Source organism: Ylistrum balloti, unplaced genomic scaffold, assembly GCF_031769215.1.
Source record: "Ylistrum balloti isolate Yb309-2 unplaced genomic scaffold, AGI_CSIRO_Ybal_v1 Utg370298, whole genome shotgun sequence".
Taxonomy (NCBI): Eukaryota; Metazoa; Mollusca; class Bivalvia; order Pectinida; family Pectinidae; genus Ylistrum; species Ylistrum balloti.
This window is the reverse complement of record NW_026782224.1, coordinates 1,927,851-1,955,558: the sequence shown is the minus strand read 5'-3', so window position 1 is coordinate 1,955,558 and position 27,708 is coordinate 1,927,851. Positions and strand designations below refer to the sequence as shown.

The window sequence follows — 27,708 nt, the reverse complement described above, 5'->3', positions numbered from 1 at the left end:
TACTGGCTATAAGGTATTATCTGTGTCTCCCCTAAACCTCTGCTGTCTATAAGGTATTATCTGTGTCTCCCTTAAACCTCTACTGGCTATAAGGTATTATCTGTGTCTCCCCTAAACCTCTACTGTCTATAAGGTATTATCTGTGTCTCCCCTAAACCTCTGCTGTCTATAAGGTATTATCTGTGTCTCCTATCTAGGTATAAGGTATTGTGTCTCCCCTAAACCTCTATAAGGTGGCTATAAGGTATTATCTGTGTCTCCCCTAAACCTCTACTGGCTATAAGGTATTATCTGTGTCTCCCCTAAACCTCTACTGGCTATAAGGTATTATCTGTGTCTCCCCTAAACCTCTGCTGTCTATAAGGTATTATCTGTGTCTCCCCTAAACCTCTATTGTCTATAAGGTATTATCTGTGTCTCCCCTAAACCTCTACTGGCTATAAGGTATTATCTGTGTCTCCCCTAAACCTCTGCTGTCTATAAGGTATTATCTGTGTCTCCCCTAAACCTCTATTGGCTATAAGGTATTATCTGTGTCTCCCCTAAACCTCTGCTGTCTATAAGGTATTATCTGTGTCTCCCCTAAACCTCTACTGGCTATAAGGTATTATCTGTGTCTCCCCTAAACCTCTACTGGCTATAAGGTATTATCTGTGTCTCCCCTAAACCTCTACTGGCTATAAGGTATTATCTGTGTCTCCCCTAAACCTCTACTGTCTATAAGGTATTATCTGTGTCTCCCCTAAACCTCTGCTGTCTATAAGGTATTATCTGTGTCTCCCCTAAACCTCTATTGGCTATAAGGTATTATCTGTGTCTCCCCTAAACCTCTACTGGCTATAAGGTATTATCTGTGTCTCCCCTAAACCTCTACTGGCTATAAGGTATTATCTGTGTCTCCCCTAAACCTCTACTGTCTATAAGGTATTATCTGTGTCTCCCCTAAACCTCTGCTGTCTATAAGGTATTATCTGTGTCTCCCCTAAACCTCTACTGTCTATAAGGTATTATCTGTGTCTCCCCTAAACCTCTGCTGTCTATAAGGTATTATCTGTGTCTCCCCTAAACCTCTATTGGCTATAAGGTATTATCTGTGTCTCCCCTAAACCTCTATTGTCTATAAGGTATTATCTGTGTCTCCCCTAAACCTCTATTGGCTATAAGTGTCTCCCCTATCTATCTGTAATAAGGTATTATCTGTGTCTCCCCTAAACCTCTACTGGCTATAAGGTATTATCTGTGTCTCCCCTAAACCTCTACTGGCTATATTGTATTATCTTTGTCTCCCCTAAATCTCTATTGGCTATAAGGTATTATCTGTGTCTCCCCTAAACCTCTGTCTATATGGCTATAAGGTATTATCTGTGTCTAAGGTAGAAGTAACAGATAACAATCATAGCTGTCTTTAAGTGTTAGGAATATAAAGGGATATCTATAAAGTACATATCTGTGATCAAACCAAAGGTTTCTTGGTGTGTTCTGTACTGGTTGCCATAGCAATACTCTCTTTAAATGGTTAACCACTGTGAGTTTGTAGTAATTGTATAACTGACCTGTACAAAACTAGTCAGAATACTAAAGTCTAGTCTGTAACTATGGTGACCAGCCTGGAGATTCATTTATTGTTCTATAATTGCCAAACTGGTAGTCACCTAATTGTATTGCTATCCAGTAAGGCTCCATGTTCGTGTACATATTGAGTTTGAGAATTTAATATGAAAGGATGACTAGAATCTAGCTGACACCACAAAATATTACCACTACCAACTGGCTTTCAAAATTTCCACCAAGGCGGAGTATGATTAGTTTTCAGAAATGATATGAAAATCGTGAAAATGAATCAGCTAAGATCAAGATTGACCATTCCATAAAACCAAAGTTTCTATGTAAACATTCAAAGCTTACATTTTTCCCGAAACTACAAGCATACAGAGTATTGCTAAAACAATAGATGTTCCCTACCAGCCCCAATAGCTCTATTAATAATGATTTATAAAGGTGATGGGTTTGATTTTAATTTGGGAAAAAAGAAAAGTATACAATTAGATTGTAAATTATTTAAATGGAACAATACAATAGATAGATACGACAATCTGACAATACAGATTCATTGCTGATATGTAATATTACGGCCATTTGTAAGTGTGTGAGGTTTCTTATGGCCATTTGTAAGTGTGTGAGGTATGTTACGGCCATTTGTAAGTGTGTGAGGTTTGTTATGGCCATTTGTAAGTGTGTGAGGTATGTTATGGACATTTGTAAGTGTGTGAGGTTTGTTATGGCCATTTGTAAGTGTGTGAGGTTTGTTACGGCCATTTGTAAGTGTGTGAGGTACCGTAAATATTCGCATATAGTGCACACTTTTTTAAGCTGAAACTGTCGTGTCAAAAAGGGGGTGCGCACTATACGCAGGTACATGCCATTCCTGGGGTTATCATTCCCGAGTTCTGCATCCGCCATATTGGATTACCTCCCTTCACATAGTTATATGTAAAAGTCGTCGGTCTTATATGATAGTTTGGAGATACAAACAACAAAAAAATAAAATGAAATAAATTTCAAATGTTTTAATCATCTGCCATTCACGCTAGCATTACGGTGAATCTAATTTTTTTTTGTTTCCCGTCGGTCTTACTATTGGTCGGGGCTATAGTAGTGTCTGAATTTCTGCCTCATTTTCATGATGTATCTGTGGAATTCAATGAATCCGGAAGTTTTTAGGCGATTGTCGTTCTGTTCATAAATCGGACAGCCCATCCCACTGATGCCCAAAGTTGGTGACCCCATGACCTCTCTTAATCTGCATGGCCTGCACACGCAGTTCTATTGTACTAGCAGCTATGCCGGTATATCGGCGATCGCATACAAAGTTGAACAGCTCTCTCTCTCCATCTCTGGGTGTTTCGCTGTCACACCTATGTCAGCCCTTCTGGTCAGTGGTTGGGACTTTAGACGGTCTTTTCTTTCTTCCGTGCCTTGATATTTCACTCTGGAATGTCGAAGTGGCGACCGGCGGCACAAAACTCTAGTCTCTCGGCGTAGTCAAATGGCGTTCGCAGTTTCCCCATGTCGAAGTCGGTGTAAACAATCTATCATTAAATACCTTCGGATACCGCGGTGGGTACAGATACCATGAAAGATCATGCCTATACTGAACAAACCACCTGCTTTTATGGGGACAAGGTAGGATTGAAAATGTTCAGACAGTTAAAACAACATCGTTTTCTGACCAATAGTACGCGTTTAGCCCAAGCCGGGTGTCATCAGTCTCCTCATACTCAACGTGTTAACTGTCATTAACCGTTAAATATACAATCAGCCAAGCCTTTCATGCTTGTTAGGTCACCTGGGTAAATTTGTTTACTTATGGTAATTACATGTGTTAGGGTCACGCTCATTGTGGTTTCCTAATTATCAATGGATCAGACCACATCAAATGTTTCGTTGCAGTGACCAGTCAATTAATTTTTCTGTAGATTTTTTTTTTTAAAATCTGATCTCCAAAAAGTACCTGCGCACTATACGCGAGTGCGCACTATACGCGAATATTTACCGTATGTTACGGCCATTTGTAAGTGTGTGAGGTTTGTTACGGCCATTTGTAAGTGTGTGAGGTTTGTTACGGCCATTTATAAGTGTGTGAGGTTTGTTGCGGCCGTTTGTAAGTGTGTGAGGTATGTTGTGGCCATTTGTAAGTGTGTGAGGTTTGTTGTGACCATTTGTAAGTGTGTGAGGTATGTTGTGGCCATTTGTAAGTGTGTGAGGTATGTTGTGGCCATTTGTAAGTGTGTGAAGTATGTTGTGGCCATTTGTAGGTGTGTGAGGTTTGTTGTGGCCATTTGTAAGTGTGTGAGGTTTGTTGTGGCCATTTGTAAGTGTGTGAGGTTTGTTACAGCCATTTGTAAGTGTGTGAGGTATGTTACGACCATTTGTAAGTGTGTGAGGTTTGTTACGGCCATTTGTAAGTGTGTGATGTTTGTTACGGCCATTTGTAAGTGTGTGAGGTTTGTTGTGGCCTTTTGTAAGTGTGTGAGGTTTGTTACGGCCATTTGTAAGTGTGCGAGGTTTGTTACGGCCATTTGTAAGTGTGTGAGGTTTGTTGTGGCCATTTGTAAGTGTGTGAGGTTTGTTGTGGCCATTTGTAAGTTTGTGAGGTTTGTTGTGGCCATTTGTAAGTGTGTGAGGTTTCTTATGGCCATTTGTAAGTGTGTGAGGTTTGTTACGGCCATTTGTAAGTGTTTGAGGTTTGATCGAAGTCCAATAAATAAAGAAACCTTGAGAATGCAAATAACAACTTTCTAAAAATAGTAACGTTGGCTTTCACCTTGACCCAACAACCCTGAAAGTAGAACTTATTTAAGATTTCAGTTCCTTAAAAGTGTTAATTTTGAAAGAAAATACCTCCAGGAGACAAGAAGTGTTCTGAATATTATTTTCTAAAGATAGTAAGTGACCTCGAACCAACAATCCTGATACTTGTCCAAGATATCATAATCATATTAATGTGATTTGATCCAAACCCAAGGAATGAAGGCATTCAAGTACCGACAAATAATTTCTATAAATCTCAGCAGTGACTTTGACCTAAAAACCCTGAAACATAAACTATAGCTTGATAATCTATAATTTAATTTCAATAAAATACATTGTGGGTGCTCTGTATTGAACTTATCAAGATGAAATAAAGCGGACGGACGCCTAGACGGACGGACGGATGGACGGACAGACAGACAGGAAACAAAAGATCAAGACTGAATACTCTCAGACCAATACATAATTCCCTCACAATCAATATTGAGTACCCTAAAGATCGATACATAAGTCCCTCACAATCAATAGTGAGTACCCTAAGACCAATACATAATTCCCTCACTATCAATAGTGAGTACCCTCAGACCAATACATAATTCCCTCACAATCAATAGTGAGTACCCTCAGACCAATACATACTTCCCTCACAATCAATAGTGAGTACCCTCAGACCAATACATAATTCCCTCACAATCAATAGTGAGTACCCTCAGACCAATACATAAGTCCCTCACAATCAATAGTGAGTACCCTCAGACCAATACATAATTCCCTCACTATCAATAGTGAGTATCCTAAAGACCAATACATAAGTCCCTCACAATCAATAGTGAGTACCCTAAAGATCAATACAAAAGTCCCTCACAAAAGCGAGTACTCTCATGCTCAATACCAAGTACCCTGATCCCACCAAGTACCCTGATCCCACCAAGTACCCTGATCCCTAGTTCAATCTGGAGCACCATCAAATTCAATACCAAGTACCTTCATTTTAAATACTGTGTACTTCTCTGATCAATCTGGAGTACCTTCATGATTGATATTGAGTCCCCTAATGCCCAATCTGGAGTACCTTCATGATTCATATGGAGTCCCCTAATGACCAATCTGGAGTACCTTCATGATTCATATGGAGTCCCCTAATGACCAATCTGGAGTACCTTCATGATTCATATGGAGTCCCCTAATGACCAATCTGGAGTACCTTCATGATTCATATGGAGTCCCCTAATGCCCAATCTGGAGTACCCTCATGATTGATATAGAGTCCCCTAATGCCCAATCTGGAGTACCCTCATGATTGATACTGAGTCCCCTAATGCCCAATCTGGAGTACCCTCATGATTGATACTGAGTCCCCTAATGCCCAATCTGGAGTACCCTCATGATTGATATTGAGTCCCCTAATGCCCAATCTGGAGTACCCTCATGATTGATACTGAGTCCCCTAATGACCAATCTGGAGTAACCTCATGATTGATATTGAGTCCCCTAATGCCCAATCTGGAGTACCTTCATGATTGATATTGAGTCCCCTAATGACCAATCTGGAGTACCCTCATGATTCATATGGAGTCCCCTAATGCCCAATCTGGAGTACCTTCATGATTCATATTCATGATTGTATGGAGTCCCCTAATGCCCAATCTGGAGTACCCTCATGATTCATATGGAGTCCCCTAATGCCCAATCTGGAGTACCTTCATGATTCATATGGAGTCCCCTAATGCCCAATCTGGAGTACCTTCATGATTCATATGGAGTCCCCTAATGACCAATCTGGAGTACCCTCATGATTCATATGGAGTCCCCTAATGCCCAATCTGGAGTACCTTCATGATTCATATGGAGTCCCCTAATGACCAATCTGGAGTAACCTCATGATTCATATGGAGTCCCCTAATGCCCAATCTGGAGTAACCTCATGATTCATATGGAGTCCCCTAATGCCCAATCTGGAGTAACCTCATGATTCATATGGAGTCCCCTAATGCCCAATCTGGAGTACCTTCATGATTCATATGGAGTCCCCTAATGACCAATCTGGAGTACCTTCATGATTCATATGGAGTCCCCTAATGCCCAATCTGGAGTAACCTCATGATTCATATGGAGTCCCCTAATGACCAATCTGGAGTACCCTCATGATTCATATGGAGTCCCCTAATGCCCAATCTGGAGTAACCTCATGATTCATATGGAGTCCCCTAATGCCCAATCTGGAGTACCTTCATGATTCATATGGAGTCCCCTAATGCCCAATCTGGAGTACCTTCATGATTGATACTGAGTCCCCTAAAGCCCAATCTGGAGTAACCTCATGATTCATATGGAGTCCCCTAATGCCCAATCTGGAGTAACCTCATGATTCATATGGTCCCCTAGTCTGGAGTACCCATGATTGATATGACCAATGACCAATCTGGAGTACCCTCATGATTCATATGGAGTCCCCTAATGCCCAATCTGGAGTACCTTCATGATTCATATGGAGTCCCCTAATGCCCAATCTGGAGTACCTTCATGATTGATTCATCTGGAGTACCTTCATGATTCATATGGAGTCCCCTAATGACCAATCTGGAGTACCTTCATGATTGATACTGAGTCCCCTAATGACCAATCTGGAGTACCTTCATGATTGATACTGAGTCCCCTAATGACCAATCTGGAGTACCTTCATGATTGATACTGAGTCCCCTAATGCCCAATCTGGAGTAACCTCATGATTGATACTGAGTCCCCTAATGCCCAATCTGGAGTACCCTCATGATTGATACTGAGTCCCCTAATGCCCAATCTGGAGTACCTTCATGATTCATATGGAGTCCCCTAATGCCCAATCTGGAGTACCTTCATGATTCATATGGAGTCCCCTAATGACCAATCTGGAGTACCTTCATGATTCATATGGAGTCCCCTAATGCCCAATCTGGAGTACCTTCATGATTGATACTGAGTCCCCTAATGCCCAATCTGGAGTACCCTCATGATTGATACTGAGTCCCCTAATGACCAATCTGGAGTACCCTCATGATTGATACTGAGTCCCCTAATGCCCAATCTGGAGTAACCTCATGATTGATACTGAGTCCCCTAATGCCCAATCTGGAGTACCCTCATGATTGATACTGAGTCCCCTAATGCCCAATCTGGAGTACCCTCATGATTGATACTGAGTCCCCTAATGCCCAATCTGGAGTAACCTCATGATTGATACTGAGTCCCCTAATGACCAATCTGGAGTACCCTCATGATTCATATGGAGTCCCCTAATGACCAATCTGGAGTACCCTCATGATTCATATGGAGTCCCCTAATGACCAATCTGGAGTACCCTCATGATTGATATAGAGTCCCCTAATGCCCAATCTGGAGTACCTTCATGATTGATATTGAGTCCCCTAATGCCCAATCTGGAGTACCTTCATGATTGATATGGAGTCCCCTAATGACCACCAATCTGGATTACCCTCATGATAACTTTGTAGAACCATCAAGTTCAATCTATAGAGCTAATATATCAGACAGACGGGTGAATATCATGTACATCGGTTTTTAATGCAATCAATCGTGACTGATATACTTCTGTGTGTATAATACGATTGATATACTACTGCATGTGTAATTTACCTTCTGTCACAAAGCGCACGACAACAGGTTTTTCGCTTCCTGCCACAAAGCCAAATCCTTTCGATGTGTCTCTGGAGAGTTCAATATCACGGGGTTTGGGAGGTTCCACATAGTCAGGGTCATCTCTAGGGTCATCTCTGGTCGTGTACTTGTCTACATGGCTAGAAAGACAGAAAATATCAGGAATAAGTATACACCATAAATATGACAGAACATGTAAGGAATAATTAAATGACAGCTAAGAATAACAGATATACATACAAAATGAGACAAGAAGTATGGATGGCTTAGAATTAACCTTACAGGTGTCAAGAGAACAGTGTATATATATATATATGTCAATGTTGTCTGTAGTCAAGGAAACTGTATATATATATGTCAATATTGCCTGTGGTCAAGAAAACTGTATATATATGTCTATGTTGTCTGTAGTCAAGGAAACTATAAATATATTTGTCAATGTTGCTTTTAGTCAAGGAAACTTTTTTGGATATATATGTCAATGTTGTCTGTAGTCAAGGAAACTATTTTGGATATTATATGTCAATGTTGTCTGTAGTCAAGGAAACTATATATATATATATATATATGTCAATGTTGTCTGTAGTCAAGGAAACTATTTTGGATATATATGTCAATGTTGTCTGTAGTCAAGGAAACTATATATATATATATATATATGTTGTCTGTAGTCAAGGAAACTATATATATATGTCAATGTTGTCTGTAGTCAAGGAAACTGGATATATATGTCAATGTTGTCTGTAGTCAAGGAAACTATATATATATGTCAATGTTGTCTGTAGTCAAGGAAACTGGATATATATGTCAATGTTGTCTGTAGTCAAGGAAACTGTATATATATATATGTCAATGTTGTCTGTAGTCAAGGAAACTATTTTGGATATATATGTCAATGTTGTCTGTAGTCAAGGAAACTATTTTGGATATATATGTCAATGTGGTCTGTAGTAAAGGAAACTATATATATATATATATATATGTGTCAATGTTGTCTGTAGTCAAGGAAACTATTTTGGATATATATGTCAATGTTGTCTGTAGTAAAGGAAACTATATATATATATATATATATATGTAAATGTTGTCTGTAGTCAAGGAAACTATTTTGGATATATATGTCTATGTTGTCTGTAGTCAAGGAAACTATTTTGGATATATATGTTAATACAGATTTTAGCATTAATATATTTCTAGAGACACATAAAAACCACAGGTCAGAAAATGGATATCAATCATCTTGATTGAGAATGATGTATTACAATTACACCCATCTCATTTTGGTTCCAATCTTGAACTCTCACATAAAGCACAATCCTATCCATCACATAACACACAAGGCACCATGATCCAATCTCACAGACATTGCTTCAGAATGGATTTAAATTTCCATTTTATGAACGTTTCTCTGTAGAAGATACTGTTCCCTTTCGGTTCATTTTATTTCACAACAATCAATGCTTTTGTGTAATAATTCAGCCCTCCAATATAAACTAAACAGAAGTAGGCCTGACATTGGATCATGTAGGTAACATTCACTGATTTCATTCTCTACAAAATCATAACCGAGAGGGCAACTTGTAGGAGAAACATCCTGTCTGAGAAATAATAATTGTACACTGTTAGATAACAGGTGTTAGCAGTGTAAAATCTGTGTGATATCCTGATCCGAAAAAAGAATGCCAGAATGTTACACCTTAGGACCAGTCTCAGGAATGTGTAGAAATGATGACACATACATCATGTTTTTACAAGAAATATTTTTAATTGATCATTTTAGTTTAAGAGATCACAGCCAGTAAGACTTCCTCCTGTATCTACTGCATGGAATTTGTAACGATGCATATTTATATTTCCACTGAACTTGGACTCAATATTCCAACCAAGATAATTAGAGGTTATTGCTCAATGAACTTTCCATTTAGCATAGTAATGTATTGTCATCCTAAAACCTATCTCCCCTTGCTCCAAGCAATATTTGCATGAAGTATGGTTCGATTCTATTAATTTCAATGTCGAAGAACTGCTCTTTCTATTTCAAAAGCACTAAGGAGAAATGAAGTGTAGTTCGCATGCATCTATCTACCATGTTAGTTTTTTTTTAAGGAATTCTCGTTACTGTCTGTTATTCTGATGAGCATGGGGCCTGGGGCTATTTTTTTTCTTTTTATTCATTTTGTAAAAACTGTTATAATTTAATCAACACAAGTTCCCTTTCATGAACTAGATTTGCGTTTCAGTTTAAAAAGTTTAAAAAAATTATGAAGATTAAGTATAAAGATGTACTCATTTTCTGGCAAATTCTGTGATAGGCTTGCACAAGTCTCATTTTGCAAAGAACTCTGGAGTAAAGTTTCAAAATCACACTAAATAGAAATACAAGGATTGAATAATACTGAGGTTTATAGTGTATAAACCTCCAAAGGACCCAGACACAAAATAAATAGCAGTTTATAAAATTTCTCACAATTCAAACATTCACATGAACTGCTTCCTGGTTCATACAATTCCTTTTAGGGTCGTTAATACACCTCATAAAACTAAAGTACAGTATACAGTTGTTTTGAGATGTACAGTAGACAATCGTTTTGAGATGTACAGTAGACAATAGTTTTGAGATGTACCGTAGACATCGTTTTGAGATGTACAGTAGACAATTGTTTTGAGATGTACAGTAGACAATTGTTTTGAGATGTACAGTAGACAATTGTTTTGAGATGTTCAATATACAATTGTTTTGAGATGTACAGTAGACAATTGTTTTGAGATGTTCAGTAGACAATTGTTTTGAGATGTTCAGTAGACATCGTTTTGAGATGTTCAGCAGACAATCGTTTTGAGATGTACAGTAGACAATTGTTTTGAGATGTACAGTAGACAATTGTTTTGAGATGTACAGTAGACAATTGTTTTGAGATGTTCAGTAGACAATCGTTTTGAGATGTTCAGTAGACATCGTTTTGAGATGTTCAGTAGACAATTGTTTTGAGATGTACAGTAGACAATCGTTTTGAGATGTTCAGTAGACAATTGTTTTGAGATGTTCAGTAGACATCGTTTTGAGATGTACAGTAGACAATTGTTTTGAGATGTACAGTAGACAATTGTTTTGAGATGTACAGTAGACAATTGTTTTGAGATGTTCAGTAGACAATTGTTTTGAGATGTACAGTAGACAATTGTTTTGAGATGTGTTTTGAGATGTTCAGTAGACAATTGTTGTTGGCTGTCCAGTAGACAATTGTTTTGAGATGTTCAGTAGACAATTGTTTTTGAGATGTACAGTAGACAATTGTTTTGAGATGTTCAGTAGACAATTGTTGTTGGCTGTCCAGTAGACAATTGTTTTGAGATGTACAGTAGACAATTGTTTTGAGATGTACAGTAGACAATTGTTTTTGAGATGTTCAGTAGACAATTGTTGTTGGCTGTCCAGTAGACAATTGTTTTGAGATGTACAGTAGACAATTGTTTTGAGATGTGTTTTGAGATGTTCAGTAGACAATTGTTGTTGGCTGTCCAGTAGACAATTGTTGTTGGCTGTCCAGTAGACAATTGTTTTGAGATGTTCAGTAGACAATTGTTTTGAGATGTTCAGTAGACAATTGTTTTTGAGATGTTCAGTAGACAATTGTTTTGATGTACAGTAGACAATTGTTTTGAGATGTGTTTTGAGATGTTCAGTAGACAATTGTTGTTGGCTGTCCAGTTGACAATTGTTTTGAGATGTTCAGTAGACAATTGTTTTGAGATGTTCAGTAGACAATTGTTTTTGAGATGTTCAGTAGACAATTGTTTTGAGATGTTCAGCAGACAATCGTTTTGAGATGTTCAGTAGACATCGTTTTGAGATGTTCAGCAGACAATCGTTTTGAGATGTTCAGTAGACATCGTTTTGAGATGTTCAGTAGACAATTGTTTTGAGATGTACAGTAGACAATGTACAGTAGACAATTGTTTTGAGATGTACAGTAGACAATTGTTTTGAGATGTACAGTAGACAATTGTTTTGAGATGTTCAGTAGACATCGTTTTGAGATGTTCAGCAGACAATCGTTTTGAGATGTTCAGTAGACATCGTTTTGAGATGTTCAGCAGACAATCGTTTTGAGATGTTCAGTAGACATCGTTTTGAGATGTTCAGTAGACAATCGTTTTGAGATGTACAGTAGACAATCGTTTTGAGATATACAGTAGACAATTGTTTTGAGATGTACAGTAGACAATTGTTTTGAGATGTTCAGTAGACAATCCTTTTGAGATGTTCAGCAGACAATCGTTTTGAGATGTTCAGTAGAGATGTACAATAGACAATCGTTTTGAAATTGTTTAATAGAGATGTACAGTAGACAATAGTTTTGAGATGTACAGTAGACAATTGTTTTGAGATGTTCAGTAGACAATTGTTTTGAGATGTACAGTATACAATCGTTTTGAGATGTACAGTAGAGATGTACAGTAGACAATTGTTTTGAGATGTACAGTAGACAATAGTTTTGAGATGTACAGTAGACAATTGTTTTGAGATGTTCAGTAGACAATTGTTGTTTGCTGTCCAGTAGACAATAGTTTTGAGATGTACAGTAGACAATTGTTTTGAGATGTACAGTAGACAATAGTTTTGAGATGTACAGCAGACAATCGTTTTGAGATGTACAGTAGACAATTGTTTTGAGATGTTCAGTAGACAATTGTTGTTTGCTGTCCAGTAGACAATAGTTTTGAGATGTACAGTAGACAATTGTTTTGAGATGTACAGTAGACAATTGTTTTGAGATGTTCAGTAGACAATTGTTGTTTGCTGTCCAGTAGACAATTGTTTGAGATGTACAGTAGACAATTGTTTTGAGATGTACAGTAGACAATTGTTTGGAGATGTTCAGTAGACAATTGTTTTGAGATGTACAGTAGACAATTGTTTTGAGCTAACATTTGTTGGAGCCTGTCACCTCGATCAATGCAGACACTACAAGAAATATTACCAGCCAATGACCAGCCTGGGACTGCTGGTTTTAGTTAATCTCCTTGTCCATCATGTTTGCCTAACCTTTGACATTCTTTAGGTCCACCAACATCTTCACTGGTATCTATTGTAATCACACTGGGTAATTAGTTACAAAGATGTTGTCTTTGTTTCCACTGCAGCCTGTAGCCATAGTGACAGGGCCAACACTAATGGATCACCATTGTCACTACACAGACTTTGTAGCTGTCTCTGTGGTATCATAGCTATCCATCGCATCATTAATTTTCATGCGAGTTTTTTTAATTGATTTTGTTTAGTTTTGACAGCCAAAACCACAAAATAAGAGTTTTCAACTTTGACACAATTTTTTTCTTCTAAGTTTGTATTAATGTATTGCTAGTATTCAAGGTAGAAAACAGCATTTCAATAGAAAAACACTGCAATGCCATTCATACATATGAATACAATGACCAAGGACACAAAACACATAATATTCAACATTTACACAAATGTAAAGCAGTGCAAGGGATGATGCATTATTTGACATTTGACCTTGAACTTCATTACCTTAACCAAAGAATGAAGATTCAGACAACGATCTAAGTGGACAGGGGATGTAAACCTTGTCTATGTTATTCCTTACTCGTATTCTTATGACTGTGGTGTGAAATCTGATGATGTCCACAAGTCAACAATAACATTATCTAAGTCAGGACAACATCAACTTTATATAACCTTCAAATTCCCTTCTTCACCTTCCATGTATATAAACTGTCCAATTTTATAGCTGTTCTAGATGAGAAGTTTTAAGTGAATTAATAAGGGCTGCTCTTAATGCATGAATTGAAATACCAATATTTTTCCCATCCTTTTATTTTTGTTGTTGTTTTTTCTTTTAAAGAGAGCTCCAGGAAAACGAACACTGTGAACATCCATTTTACATTTCAGCCTTTAACTATAATGGTACAAACATTGGCATATCCAATTTTAACATAAAATGTTCTGTTTTCTACACCAATTTAACAAGGCTATATTTGGTCTTTATTAAGAGCAGTCAAGCAGCAATCATTATTAGAAAAGTGGCTCGGTCAGGTGACGACTTCCAAAATCCCCAAATACCAGTGTAATAGTCACATAACTTTATTCTAGATTTGAATTTCTGTTGGGTAATTGTTCTGATAAGTAACTATGACAACAGAACCTTCTCTCCCTTTTCATCAAAATAGACTATTCCAGCTAACAGCAGTAAAAGCCTAAGGCTAGAACCTGAAGGGAGGCTGTCAGAGCAGGTTAAATTGTCCCATTTCAAGCAAGCCATGTAATTGGAGAAGTTCTAATAGCTTTTTTAACCTTGGTATTGATCCAAAATGTCTTCTCAACATTGCTTGGAAATAATTAGGAAAACTTGACATTTTAAAAGACAGTTTTTTAGTGATGAGTTTGTGTCCCTGCCAGACAAGTCTGCCAGTACTTCATGCGTAATGGAATTAGAAATCTACCACCAGACTGGCACTTATGGTTAATACTACCCACAGATAAACAAGTCATGTGGAAACATTGTGTCAGTTGTTATCTACTTGTTATCATGTCTCCTTGTTGACATGGTTACCTAATATCAAATATATACACATTGATACCAGCAGCCATTATGTTAAGGCAAGTAGGATATTCGGCGAAAATTTACAAATCGTTTTTTTTGCTCTCACGTAAGACTTCTTTTTCGCCAACAAAATGTTCCATTTGCAAGCCTTGGTGAAAATCTTTCAAAACAAGTTTCATAGAAAACAAATTCAAAATACTTTCTATCACATCATTCTGAAAAGTTTAATCTTCAAAAGATTCAAATTCACAATAAGGAAGACAAAATCAGAAAGAGGGAGCCATTTTGTTGGGTCTTTTTCATTTAATGACATGTCATTGTCCATATTGTGACATCACAATCAATGTCATAGGTGCAGCTAATGAAAACCATGACAGGGGATACTACACCAGTGACATATGCATTCATTGGATAACAGGCAGATTATGTGATAAAAAAATCTGCATTAACATCAAAATTGAATAAGTCCATGTTTTCTTTTTGTCTTATATTTAAAAAGACAAAGAAAGTTAATCTGTGACCAAGGTTCCCCTGTTTATGATATCCACTAGGAAATCACACCAACAAATAGCATAACAGTAACAAGAGATCCCAGAGGGATCTTGGCGCCCACCATTTGAGGATCTGTTTTCAGTTCTTGAAGATTTGTTTATTTTTTTTTGTTTGTTACAGGTGTTTTAAATGTTCATGAACTGGTATTCATTGAATGTACTCAATGATGGCACAAGATATTCTTATTAAGCACCTATTAGCAAATATCATTTGAAAAAGATCCCAAAGTATTATTAGATAGCAGTCAGTTACAGGTGGATAATGGACAATATGCTGGTGCTGTATTACTGTTGACATCCAAGATGACTGCCTGTGGGCCACCTTGATTTCAAATCAGTCCAAAAGAGGTACAATGCACAACTAGGGACCAAGGGAAACCAATATCTATGAAATATCAGAAGGATCCATCCAGTACTTCCTCAGATATAGCAGTAACAAGATTTTACTCTCAAAATCCAAGATGGCCACCTGTCGGCCATCTTGAATTCGCATCAGTCCAAAAAAGGTACAATGCACAACTAGGGACCAAGGGGAAACTGTATATGAAATTTGAGAACGATCCATCCAGTACTTTCCAAGAAATAGCGGTAACAAACTTTTACTTCCAAAATCCATGATGGCCACCTGTCGGCCATCTTGAATTTGAATCAATCCAAAAAAAGTACAATGCACAACTAGGGACCAAGGGGAACCTGCATATGAAATTTGAGAAAGATCCATCCAGTACTTTTCCAGAAATAGCGGTAACAAGAATTGTTTACGTACGGACGGACGGACCACGGATGCAGGGCGATTTGAATACCCCACCATCTGATGATGGTGGGCTAAAAAAGAGACAACGTGACCTACTTTATGGATCTACAGGACAGACCAGAGAAAACCTACTTTATGTAGTATGGCTTGTCGTTTTTGTCCATAGCACATTCCCAGCCATAAGGAAGTCCCAGAGCTCCAGGATCCCAGTTGTCGGGAGGCGGGACCCATGATGACACCTGGTTACCATGGCTGCAACAAATCAAAATATTTGTATAAAAGTCATGTTCAGTAAATAAATGAAATGTGGTAATAATATAAACATTTTACTGATTTGTCAACTAGTTCCATTCTATACAGGAGCTTTAGTTTACATAATAGAAACTCTGAGATATACAAAATGTAGGTATGTAGCTGTATATCAACAGTGTCTCTAACATCTTCTTGGTAAATAAATGAATAAATAAATAAAATAAATAAATACTGTATATCAGGAATATTTTCTGGTGATCTTATTTTTGTGAATTAATTAGCAACCCTTTCTAAATTGCAAATTATCAAAATTGCAAAATTTGCATGTTTTTTTTTTTAATTTAGATTCCTTGATAGAGTTACACATGTACCTGAACATTTTCTAATCAGAAATACTGCCATAATCGATTAACACTTGTCAGTATGTAAATATCTCATGTATGACTGGTTGGTTATATCGCCAGTTAATGTTGGAATCTTCACTGGTTTATATGAAAACTTTCTGACTCCACAAAATTACAAAAAAATTGAAATGCACGAAAATTTCCAATTGTACATTATTAAGGAATTTTTGCAAAAATTGCAGAGTAAAAAAATCTGCTGATGTACAGTATTGTGACAAGTAGTTTTTCAATTTTACATCACAGTCTGTTTCCTTTAACTGGTCAGTAGAGGGTTTACATTAAGGTCTCTAAATACTGAAAACAAAACTTCTGATTGAATTTTTCAATACTGCCAAACTTAGAAGTAGAAGTTCAAAAGCAGTGTTTACCATATCTAAGAGCTGCTACAGACCACTTAGTTTTAATACACTATTTCTTTATTTCAGAACTCCTTCATACCAAGGGAACTATCCTTTCACATGTTCTGATTGGCCCCACAGCATTAATATATTTCTTCTTTTTAAAACCCATGTATACCTCAGGGATCTGATTTTGTGTCATCAAGTGTCTTGTATATGTTTTCTAGATTAGGGGCTAAAATCCCTTGTGCCATCTCTAAGCTGAAAACAATACACTTAATGTTTATTTTGTATGTATTGTATCATGGACCAGTAATGGGAAACACTAAACAACTTGTACACAATGTATAGAAACTTCTCAATTAATATGGATATAGAAATGATTGTCAATTTCCTCCAACATGTAGAACTGCCTTGTGTGTTGCTGAGATTCAGCCATCAATGGTCTTTGATTGTTTCTGGGTGAGCCATCAATATTCTCTGGGCCTTACCAGTACAGAATTCTGATTGTGACCTTGTTGTTGATGCTGGTCAGAATATTTTATTCACAAACTAGAGACACCGAGTTGTGTTCACGAGTATTGCCCTTAATTAGGACTCTGACTGAATACTGATAGAACATTATTCTTGTGTCAACACTGTATTCTAATAACAAACACCATCACAGTCTGTCATAATCAGTTCTCTTATCAATACTCTCCCATATCAAAATACATCATTTTAATAAACACATTATTTGGATTTATACATGTGGCATGAAACATCAGGATAAAAGAACGTTAAGCATCAACTTTGTAGACAAGCGATGAACACATTATAGGTTATACAGATGGCGAAAATTAGGCCACAAACCACTGCCAACTGCACATATACTCCATATAATCTAAGTTAACAGAGTGTTTGAAGAATCAGTAAAGTTCCTATTAATTAGCAAGCACCTGTATGAAGTCAATGAATCTAAGATCAGTGTCTAAAGCTAGTCGTTATTGTAAAACTAACATGATTTTTTATGTGAACACTGCGCCTGTGATGTTGAGATAATGGCGTTATGAAATTCCGAGTAAAATTCCTCAAACAGCGATGTTCAGATTGTCAGTCTGGTTAGGCTGGTCTAGCCATCTCAATCTCAGTAAAACACGGTATTGGGACTTTTAACCAACTCACTTCATAAGAGGAAACAAATATAAGCACAAGATAGTAATTTGAAAAAGCATTTTGTTCTTATTCACAAAGATTATGAAATAATATCTGGAATGTGTGTAAGATATAAAACAATGGTTATTGATGCCAATCATACAGGAGAGAGAGCACTCCTCCAAACCATATGGTATCTGTTTACTGATCTCCGACTTTTTTTTCTGTTACAAAGAGCCTTGCTAAAGATGAGCTTTGTGGAGCCATAGACACTACCTGTCTCCTTATCTATACTTTTAGTGCAGTTTTCCAGCATCCTGGTACCCTCTGTTAAATGTAATGGATCTCCAGCAACCTACCCACCAAAAGATATAACACTGAAGCATGTATACTGCACCCAGCATTGTCTACGGTAGAAGGTATTCCACTAACATACCATATCATCACATCTTTAACTTCTTTCCCATCATCTACAGCCAGCTTAACCACAAATCACTTGAACCTGTTCATGACTAACCTTTATGTTACTATGTTCTGATATAATAGAACAAGACTTTGATTGGTGAGTGATAATAAAAACATCACTGACCTTTAACAGAACATTAGAAGTGTTCACTTTGTGCCAAGTTTATCTCTGTTCTTGTTGGTAGACCTTTACTGTCAGGATGGTTATTCACAGGTCACATACTCTTGTAACTCTCTTACCCATACAAGATGACACAAAATCATGTGGGCAGGATGACACAAAATCTTGTGGGCAAGATGACACCGAATCATGTGGGCATGATGACACAAAATCTTGTGGGCAGGATGGCAAAAAATCTTGTGGGCAAGATAACACAAAATCTTGTGAGCAGGATGACACAAAATCTTGTGGGCAGGATCAAAAACTTGTGGGCAGGATGACACAAAATCTTGTGGGCAGGATGACACCAAATCAAGTGGGCAAGATGACACAAAATCTTGTGGGCAGGATGACACCAAATCTTGCGGGCTGGATGACACAAAATCTTGTGGGCAGGATGACACAAAATCATGTGGGCAGGATGACACAAAATCTTCTGGGCAAGATAAAACCAAATCATGTGGGCAGGATGACACAAAATCTTGTGGGCAGGATGACACAAAATCTTGTGGGCAAGATAACACCAAATCATGTGGGCAGGATGACACAAAATCTTGTGAGCAAGATGACACCAAATCATGTGGGCAAGATGACACAAAATCTTGTGGGCAGGATGACACCAAATCAAGTAGGCAAGATGACGCAAAATCTTGTGGGCAGGATGACACCAAATCTTGTGGGCAGGATGACACCAAATCATGTGGGCAAGATGACACAAAATTTTGTGGGTAGGATGACACAAAATCTTGTGGGCAAGATGACACAAAATCTTAAGTAATACATTATACCTCCTTAAAGACTTACAGAACACATATTACCTCAAAAGTAAGCAACCCAGATTCTCGTCCCAAGGAATTGGGGCATACATATTTATAAACGTGAGATCCCAGAGGGATCCTGGCACCCACTTTTCTTTGGCTTTTCTTTGTACTTTCCATTTCTCTTCTTTACTCTCTCTTCATTCTTAACTCTACATAAATATAAAATTTGAATATTCCTCTTAATGGTAAAAATTCTTCATAAAAAAAATTGAGAAAAATTTATCAAGTACTTCACAAGAAATAGCGATAACAAACTTTCATCACTGAAAACCAAGATGGCTGCCTGCCAGTCATTTTGTTCTTCTAATCCATCAATCAACATGACAGAATAAGAGACCGAGGGGTACATATGTATGAAATCTGAGAAAGATCCATCATGTACATCTCAAGAAATAATGTTAACAAGAATTCTTCACGAATGGACACAGACAAATGAACACCACACCAAAAGTCAATCTGAATAGTCCACCAATTCTGATGATGTTGCTCTAAATCAGATGGTGGACTTGAAAAAAAACTGTTTACTAAAGTTTGAACAAGATTTGTAAAGTATCTTGTTTTTATCTAACTCACCTATATACTCCAGTGACATTCATTCACATTGGAGTGTATCTCAAGCTGTCACAGTAACATGTTAACCTCACTTAGCACGCCCCTCGGGGACATGTTTTAGAAACCTAGTATCACAGCATTGGACTTCTCCTTCAGTGATATCTCTGAAGGAGGCTGATAGGAAATCTTTACTCTATGACAAGAAATCAATTTGTGGCTTTTCTTTCAAAACATCTCTGTGGACCCAATTGTAAAGCGGATACTGGAGACCTAGTGGCTAGGATAGAACACATATCAACCGTACTGTGTTACCAAGTCGATCTCAAAACGACCAGCTTTGATTGGTGGAGTCAACAGCAATGTTTTCAACTGATTTACAGCAATACACAAATTTAAGTGCACAACGCTTGTCTCTGGAACAAGACCTCAGACAATTCTCCACTGGAAAAAATATCAACAGATAGCTAAAGCCATCCAAACCCAGTGATAGCTACATGTTATAATAGACGTCCCAACCCAGTAATAGCTACATGTTATAATAGACGTCCCAACCCAGTGATAGCTACATGTTATAACAGACGTCCCAACCCAGTGATAGCTACATGTTATAATAGACGTCCCAACCCAGTAATAGCTACATGTTATAATAGACGTCCCAACCCAGTGATAGCTACATGTTATAACAGACGTCCCAACCCAGTGATAGCTACATGTTATAATAGACGTCCCAACCCAGTAATAGCTACATGTTATAATAGACGTCCCAACCCAGTGATAGCTACATGTTATAACAGACGTCCCAACCCAGTGATAGCTACATGTTATAACAGACGTCCCAACCCAGTGATAGCTACATGTTATAACAGACGTCCCAACCCAGTGATAGCTACATGTTATAACAGACGTCCCAACCCAGTGATAGCTACATGTTATAACAGACGTCCCAACCCAGTGATAGCTACATGTTATAATAGACGTCCCAACCCAGTGATAGCTACATGTTATAATAGACGTCCCAGCCCAGTGATAGCTACATGTTATAATAGACGTCCCAGCCCAGTGATAGCTACATGTTATAATAGACGTCCCAACCCAGTGATAGCTACATGTTATAACAGACGTCCCAATCCAGTGATAACTACATAGTATAACAGACGTCCCAACTCAGTGATAGCTACATGTTATAACAGACGTCCCAACCCAGTGATAGCTACATGTTATAACAGACGTCCCAATCCAGTGATAGCTACATGTTATAATAGATGTCCCAACCCAGTGATAGCTACATGTTACAATAGACGTCCCAACCCAGTGATAGCTACATGTTACAATAGACGTCCCAACCCAGTGATAGCTACATGTTACAATAGACGTCCCAACCCAGTGATAGCTACATGTTACAATAGACGTCCCAACCCAGTGATAGCTACATGTTACAATAGACGTCCCAACCCAGTGATAGCTACATGTTACAATAGACGTCCCAATCCAGTGATAGCTACATGTTATAATAGACGTCCCAACCCAGTGATAGCTACATGTTATAACAGACGTCCCAACCCAGTGATAGCTACATGTTATAACAGACGTCCCAATCCAGTGATAGCTACATCAGTTCACACTAGAAGAACTGATATACATCTCAGGAAAATTGTTTATAGGATCTGCATGATAAATATTAATATATTGTTCTGTCTTCTACCAGCATTTTTACTTTGATATTCTACATTTCTCATCAGACAAAGGGCCAAATAACATCTAGAAGCTTGTAAAGTTGGATAAGGTTATACAAGGAATGACCCATTGATTTTTCATTGTGTTTTGGAAAATTTGCCATTTACATTTGAAATTCTCTTGCTTTGTAATAGTGCCTGTAAGGAGTTCTAGGGTTACTGGAAGCCAGTGTGTTTTCATTAGTTTCAAGTCATGTACAATTTGTCTTGCTTTACCAGTCTGGATGATTTATCTATATCAGTGGTGGCATGTTGTCATCAACACAGTTAGTACAGCAGTTCTACAGCCAGTCATGCTCTTTTTACTAGTTAATCTGTATGTTTGATTTTTTCTTTATGAAAGACTCTGTCTAAACAAAAGCCTGAAGAAAAAAACATACAGATATGAGTGAACATACCCTCTAGTTACTGTGACTTTTGCTACAGTTTAACTTCATCACTTTCACCTACCAGTACAGTTACACAAGGAAATTTGTTACATTTTAACTTCATCACTTTCACCTACCAGTACAGTTACACAAGGAAATTTGTTACATTTTAACTTCATCACTTTCACCTACCAGTACTGTTACACAAGGAAATTTGTTACATTTTAACTTCATCACTTTCACCTACCAGTACTGTTACACAAGGAAATTTGTTACATTTTAACTTCATCACTTTCACCTACCAGTACTGTTACACAAGGAAATTTGTTACATTTTAACTTCATCACTTTCACCTACCAGTACTGTTACACAAGGAAATTTGTTACATTTTAACTTCATCACTTTCACCTACCAGTACAGTTACACAAGGAAATTTGTTACATTTTAACTTCATCACTTTCACCTACCAGTACTGTTACACAAGGAAATTTGTTACATTTTAACTTCATCACTTTCACCTACCAGTACTGTTACACAAGGAAACTTTGCTACAGTTTAACTTCATCACATTCACCTATCGGTACTGTAATACAAGGAAACTTTGCGATATTTTAACTTCATCACATTCAACTACTGGTACTGTAACACAAGTTTAATATTTTCATATTCAGCTACTGTAATACAGGGAAAATTTGGCACAGTTTAATGGTCTCACATTCAGCTACTGTATTACAGAGAAACTTTTGGTACAGTTTAATGGTCTCCCATTCAGCTACTGTATTACAGAGAAACTTTTGATACAGTTTAATGGTCTCACATTCAGCTACTGTATTACAGAGAAAGTTTGGTACAGTTAAATGGCCTCCCATTCATCTACTGTATTACAGAGAAAGTTTTGGTACAGTTTAATGGTCTCACATTCAGCTACTGTATTACAGAGAAAGTTTTGGTACAGTTTAATGGTCTCACATTCAGCTACTGTATTACAGAGAAAGTTTTGGTACAGTTTAATGGTCTCACATTCAGCTACTGTATTACAGAGAAACTTTGGTACCTCCCATTCATCTACTGTATTACAGAGAAACTTTGGTACAATTAAATGGCCTCCCATTCATCTACTGTATTACAGAGAAAGTTTTGGTACAGTTTAATGGTCTCACATTCAGCTACTGTATTACAGAGAAAGTTTTGGTACAGTTTAATGGCCTCCCATTCATCTACTGTATTACAGAGAAACTTTGGTACAATTAAATGGCCTCCCATTCATCTACTGTATTACAGAGAAAGTTTTGGTACAGTTTAATGGTCTCACATTCAGCTACTGTATTACAGAGAAACTTTGGTACAATTAAATGGCCTCCCATTCATCTACTGTATTACAGAGAAACTTTGGTACAATTAAATGGCCTCCCATTCATCTACTGTATTACAGAGAAACTTTGGTACAGTTAAATGGCCTCCCATTCATCTACTGTATTACAGAGAAAGTTTTGGTACAGTTTAATGGTCTCACATTCAGCTACTGTATTACAGAGAAAGTTTTGGTACAGTTTAATGGCCTCCCATTCATCTACTGTATTACAGAGAAAGTTTTGGTACAGTTTAATGGTCTCACATTCAGCTACTGTATTACAGAGAAAGTTTTGGTACAGTTTAATGGCCTCCCATTCATCTACTGTATTACAGAGAAAGTTTTGGTACAGTTTAATGGTCTCACATTCAGCTACTGTATTACAGAGAAAGTTTTGGTACAGTTTAATGGTCTCACATTCAGCTACTGTATTACAGAGAAACTTTAGTTTATTTTCTTTTATATTTTACTATTACTATTACTGACTGGGAATATATCAAGTCAGCTCAAAATTGACATTAAAACAAAATTATACAATTAAGATATATTTCAGGGCTTAAATCCAACCCTGAGTAAAAATAAGCAATATGATTTAAAGAGTAAAAAAAGTTAAAGAGTTAAATGCTTACTGGTATAAAGTATTCCACATGGTACAGAAATATCAATACAAGCCAGGTTTTACTTCAAACTATAAATGAATTGTACTGATATTTTTTTCTGTCTCAGAATCTGTATCAAGCATTAAGACATCCAGCACAGATGAGAAACCGACCTCTATTCCGTGGGTATCTGCCTGGAGATCTTCATATAGTAGTCAGACTTGTGTAAAAATTGTCTTATCAATTTATAAGTTGGTATATCATACAGCACAGCAGCTGTAGCTAAACCAGGTATGATATTTATTAAAGCTGATGGGCTCTTCTAAAACATGGAGCAGCTTACCCTGAAGTGTACTAATCATACCACACATAATCCCCATCCAGCAAACTTCACACTATACCTCACACAGAGAAATTACCCTTCCCTGCACTAGCTGGACCTTCTCTAAAAACTGGAAATGAATACACAAAACATTGAAATTTTTATTTCTATATGTTAAATTCTAGATTCAAGTATCTATAACTAGGGGCTGGTAGGCTACAGTCTAACACCACACACAGGTAAATATACTTAGGGGCTGGTAGGCTGCAGTCTAACACCACACACAGGCAAATATACTTAGGGGCTGGTAGGCTGCAGTCTAACACCACACACAGGCAAATATACTTAGGGACTGGTAGGCTACAGTCTAACACCACACACAGGCAAATATACTTAGGGGCTGGTAGGCTGCAGTCTAACACCACACACAGGCAAATATACTTAGGGGCTGGTAGGCTGCAGTCTAACACCACACACAGGCAAATATACTTAGAGGCTGGTAGGCTACAGTCTAACACCACACACAGGAGAATATACTTAGGGGCTGGTCGGCTACAGTCTAACACCACACACAGGCAAATATACTTAGGGGCTGGTAGGCTGCAGTCTAACACCACACACAGGAGAATATACTTAGGGGCTGGTAGGCTGCAGTCTAACACCACACACAGGAGAATATACTTAGGGGCTGGTAGGCTGCAGTCTAACACCACACACAGGAGAATATACTTAGGGGCTGGTAGGCTGCAGTCTAACACCACACACAGGTGACTATAACCAGGGGCTGGTAGGCTACAGTCTAACACCACACACAGGAGAATATACTTAGGGGCTGGTAGGCTGCAGTCTAACCCCACACACAGGTGACTATAACCAGGGGCTGGTAGGCTACAGTCTAACACCACACACAGGAGAATATACTTAGGGGCTGGTAGGCTGCAGTCTAACACCACACACAGGTGACTATAACCAGGGGCTGGTAGGCTGCAGTCTAACACCACACACAGGTGACTATAACCAGGGGCTGGTAGGCTGCAGTCTAACACCACACACAGGTGACTATAACCAGGGGCTGGTAGGCTGCAGTCTAACCCCACACACAGGTGACTATAACTAGGGGCTGGTAGGCTACAGTCTAACCCCACACACAGGAGAATATACTTAGGGGCTGGTAGGCTGCAGCCTAACCCCACACACAGGAGAATATACTTAGGGGCTGGTAGGCTGCAGCCTAACCCCACACACAGGAGAATATACTTAGGGGCTGGTAGGCTACAGTCTAACACCACACACAGGAGAATATACTTAGGGGCTGGTAGGCTGCAGTCTAACACAACACACAGGAGAATATACTTAGGGGCTGGAAGGCTGCAGCCTAACCCCACACACAGGAGAATATACTTAGGGGCTGGTAGGCTGCAGTCTAACACCACACACAGGCAAATATACTTAGGGGCTGGTAGGCTGCAGTCTAACCCCACAAACAGGTGAATATACTTAGGGGCTGGTAGGCTGCAGTCTAACACCATACACAGGTGACTATAACCAGGGGCTGGTAGGCTGCAGTCTAACACCACACACAGGTGACTATAACTAATCTCTGGTAGGCTGCAGTCTAACCCCACAAACAGGTGAATATACTTAGGGGCTGGTAGGCTGCAGTCTAACCCCACACACAAGTGACTATAACTAGGGGCTGGTAGGCTGCAGTCTAACACCACACACAGGAGAATATACTTAGGGGCTGGTAGGCTGCAGCCTAACCCCACACACAGGTGACTATAACTAGGGGCTGGTAGGCTGCAGTCTAACCCCACACACAGGTAAATATACTTAGGGGCTGGTAGGCTACAGTATAACCCCACACAAAGGTGAATATACTTAGGGGCTGGTAGGCTACAGTCTAACCCCACACAAAGGTGACAATAACTAGGGGCTGGTAGGCTGCAGTCTAACCCCACACACAGGTGAATATACTTAAGAACTGGTAGGCTACAGTCTTACCCCACACAAAAGTGAAAAGTTTACCTAAATTTGTATGCAGATCAAATTTAACAGAATTTTCTATAGCATAAACTTACCTGATTTTATTTACCTGAATTTGTTTACTTGAATTTGTCTGTAAAGTAAATTTACCTGAATTTGTTTACCTGAATTTGTCTGTCAAGTAAATTTACCTGAATTTGTTTACCTGAATTTGTAGAGTAAATTTACCTGAATTTGTTTACCTGAATTTGTAGAGTAAATTTACTTTAATTTGTCTAGCTGAATTGTAGAGTAAATTTACCTGAATTTGTTTACCTGAATTTGTAGAGTAAATTTACTTTAATTTGTCTAGCTGAATTGTAGAGTAAATTTACCTGAATTGGTCTATAGAGTAAGCTTACCTTGTGCCAAGGAAATGGTATACGAAGAGAAAGCTTACCTGAATTTGTCAATCTGATAGTGTTTTGGGTGAGCTTTCCGTTTACTAGGAGAGATACAGGCACATGTCCCTAATGTCCTAGAACTAGCATTCCCCATCGAAAACTTACTACACAACTTTCAAAGAGGAATTTTCAAAAACTGATAATTTGACTGAACATCCATACTGGAGGAGCCTCCCTGGTCCCTACAGACTTGTTTCCTGTACTGAGGATCTCCCACGCGCGTTGTTCGGTGTTCGGTGGTATACCATCACTGTGGTACAAGGCCAGCCACTCACTACAGTCTGCTACTCCACACACTAACACACAGAGCTGGTTCTGTGCAGTCTCTGAGGAGGTCATGGTACCACCCGTGGTGCTGTGACAGCTACTACCACCTGTATACTATCACTGTGTAGGTACTGTAGATACAGATACAGGTGTGATTCCCATTGATAACAGATGGAATTCACTAAAAACACTGTACTTTAAGGATGGATACATCACTACTGTAACAGATATCACCGTACAAAGATACATCAAGGAGACTCATGACACAAGACTGATTCATATGGAAATCCACTATATCTGGACATCAAATTTCCATAATTAACTAGTGCCCAGTATTTAGGTACATATATTCTGACCAATGCAAGACCAGTGGTCAGTGGACACAACGACTTATTCTGGTAGAAGATGGTGATGACACAAGACCAGGTAATGTGAAGCTTTATCTAATTGATCAATATATCATGAATTATTGTATAACTTTATAATAACACAAATATATAGACAGCCTGTAAAGGTAATGTCTCCTTTCACAATCATTGAGTATGTTACCGTTGGTGTAGTAACAAGATGTGGGTATGTTACCATTGGTGTAGTAACAAGATGTGGGTATGCTACCATTGGTGTAGTAACAATATGTGGGCATGTTACCATTGATGTAGTTACAAGATGTGGGTATG

At 38.2% G+C, this 27,708-nt stretch overlaps 1 protein-coding gene across 1 annotated transcript in view; it reads right to left on the bottom strand.

Annotated features, from left to right (window-relative positions):
• Positions 1–27,708, bottom strand: part of LOC132553128 (uncharacterized) — a 96,589-nt gene that overhangs the window by 43,508 nt on the left and 25,373 nt on the right. Inside the window, exons 2-3 of the mRNA XM_060217340.1 lie at positions 15,969–16,088; positions 7,945–8,105 (exon numbers count right to left, since the gene is read on the bottom strand). Of these exons, the coding sequence (XP_060073323.1) occupies positions 7,945–8,105; positions 15,969–16,088 (281 nt within the window). The remainder of the gene's footprint in view (positions 1–7,944; positions 8,106–15,968; positions 16,089–27,708) is intronic.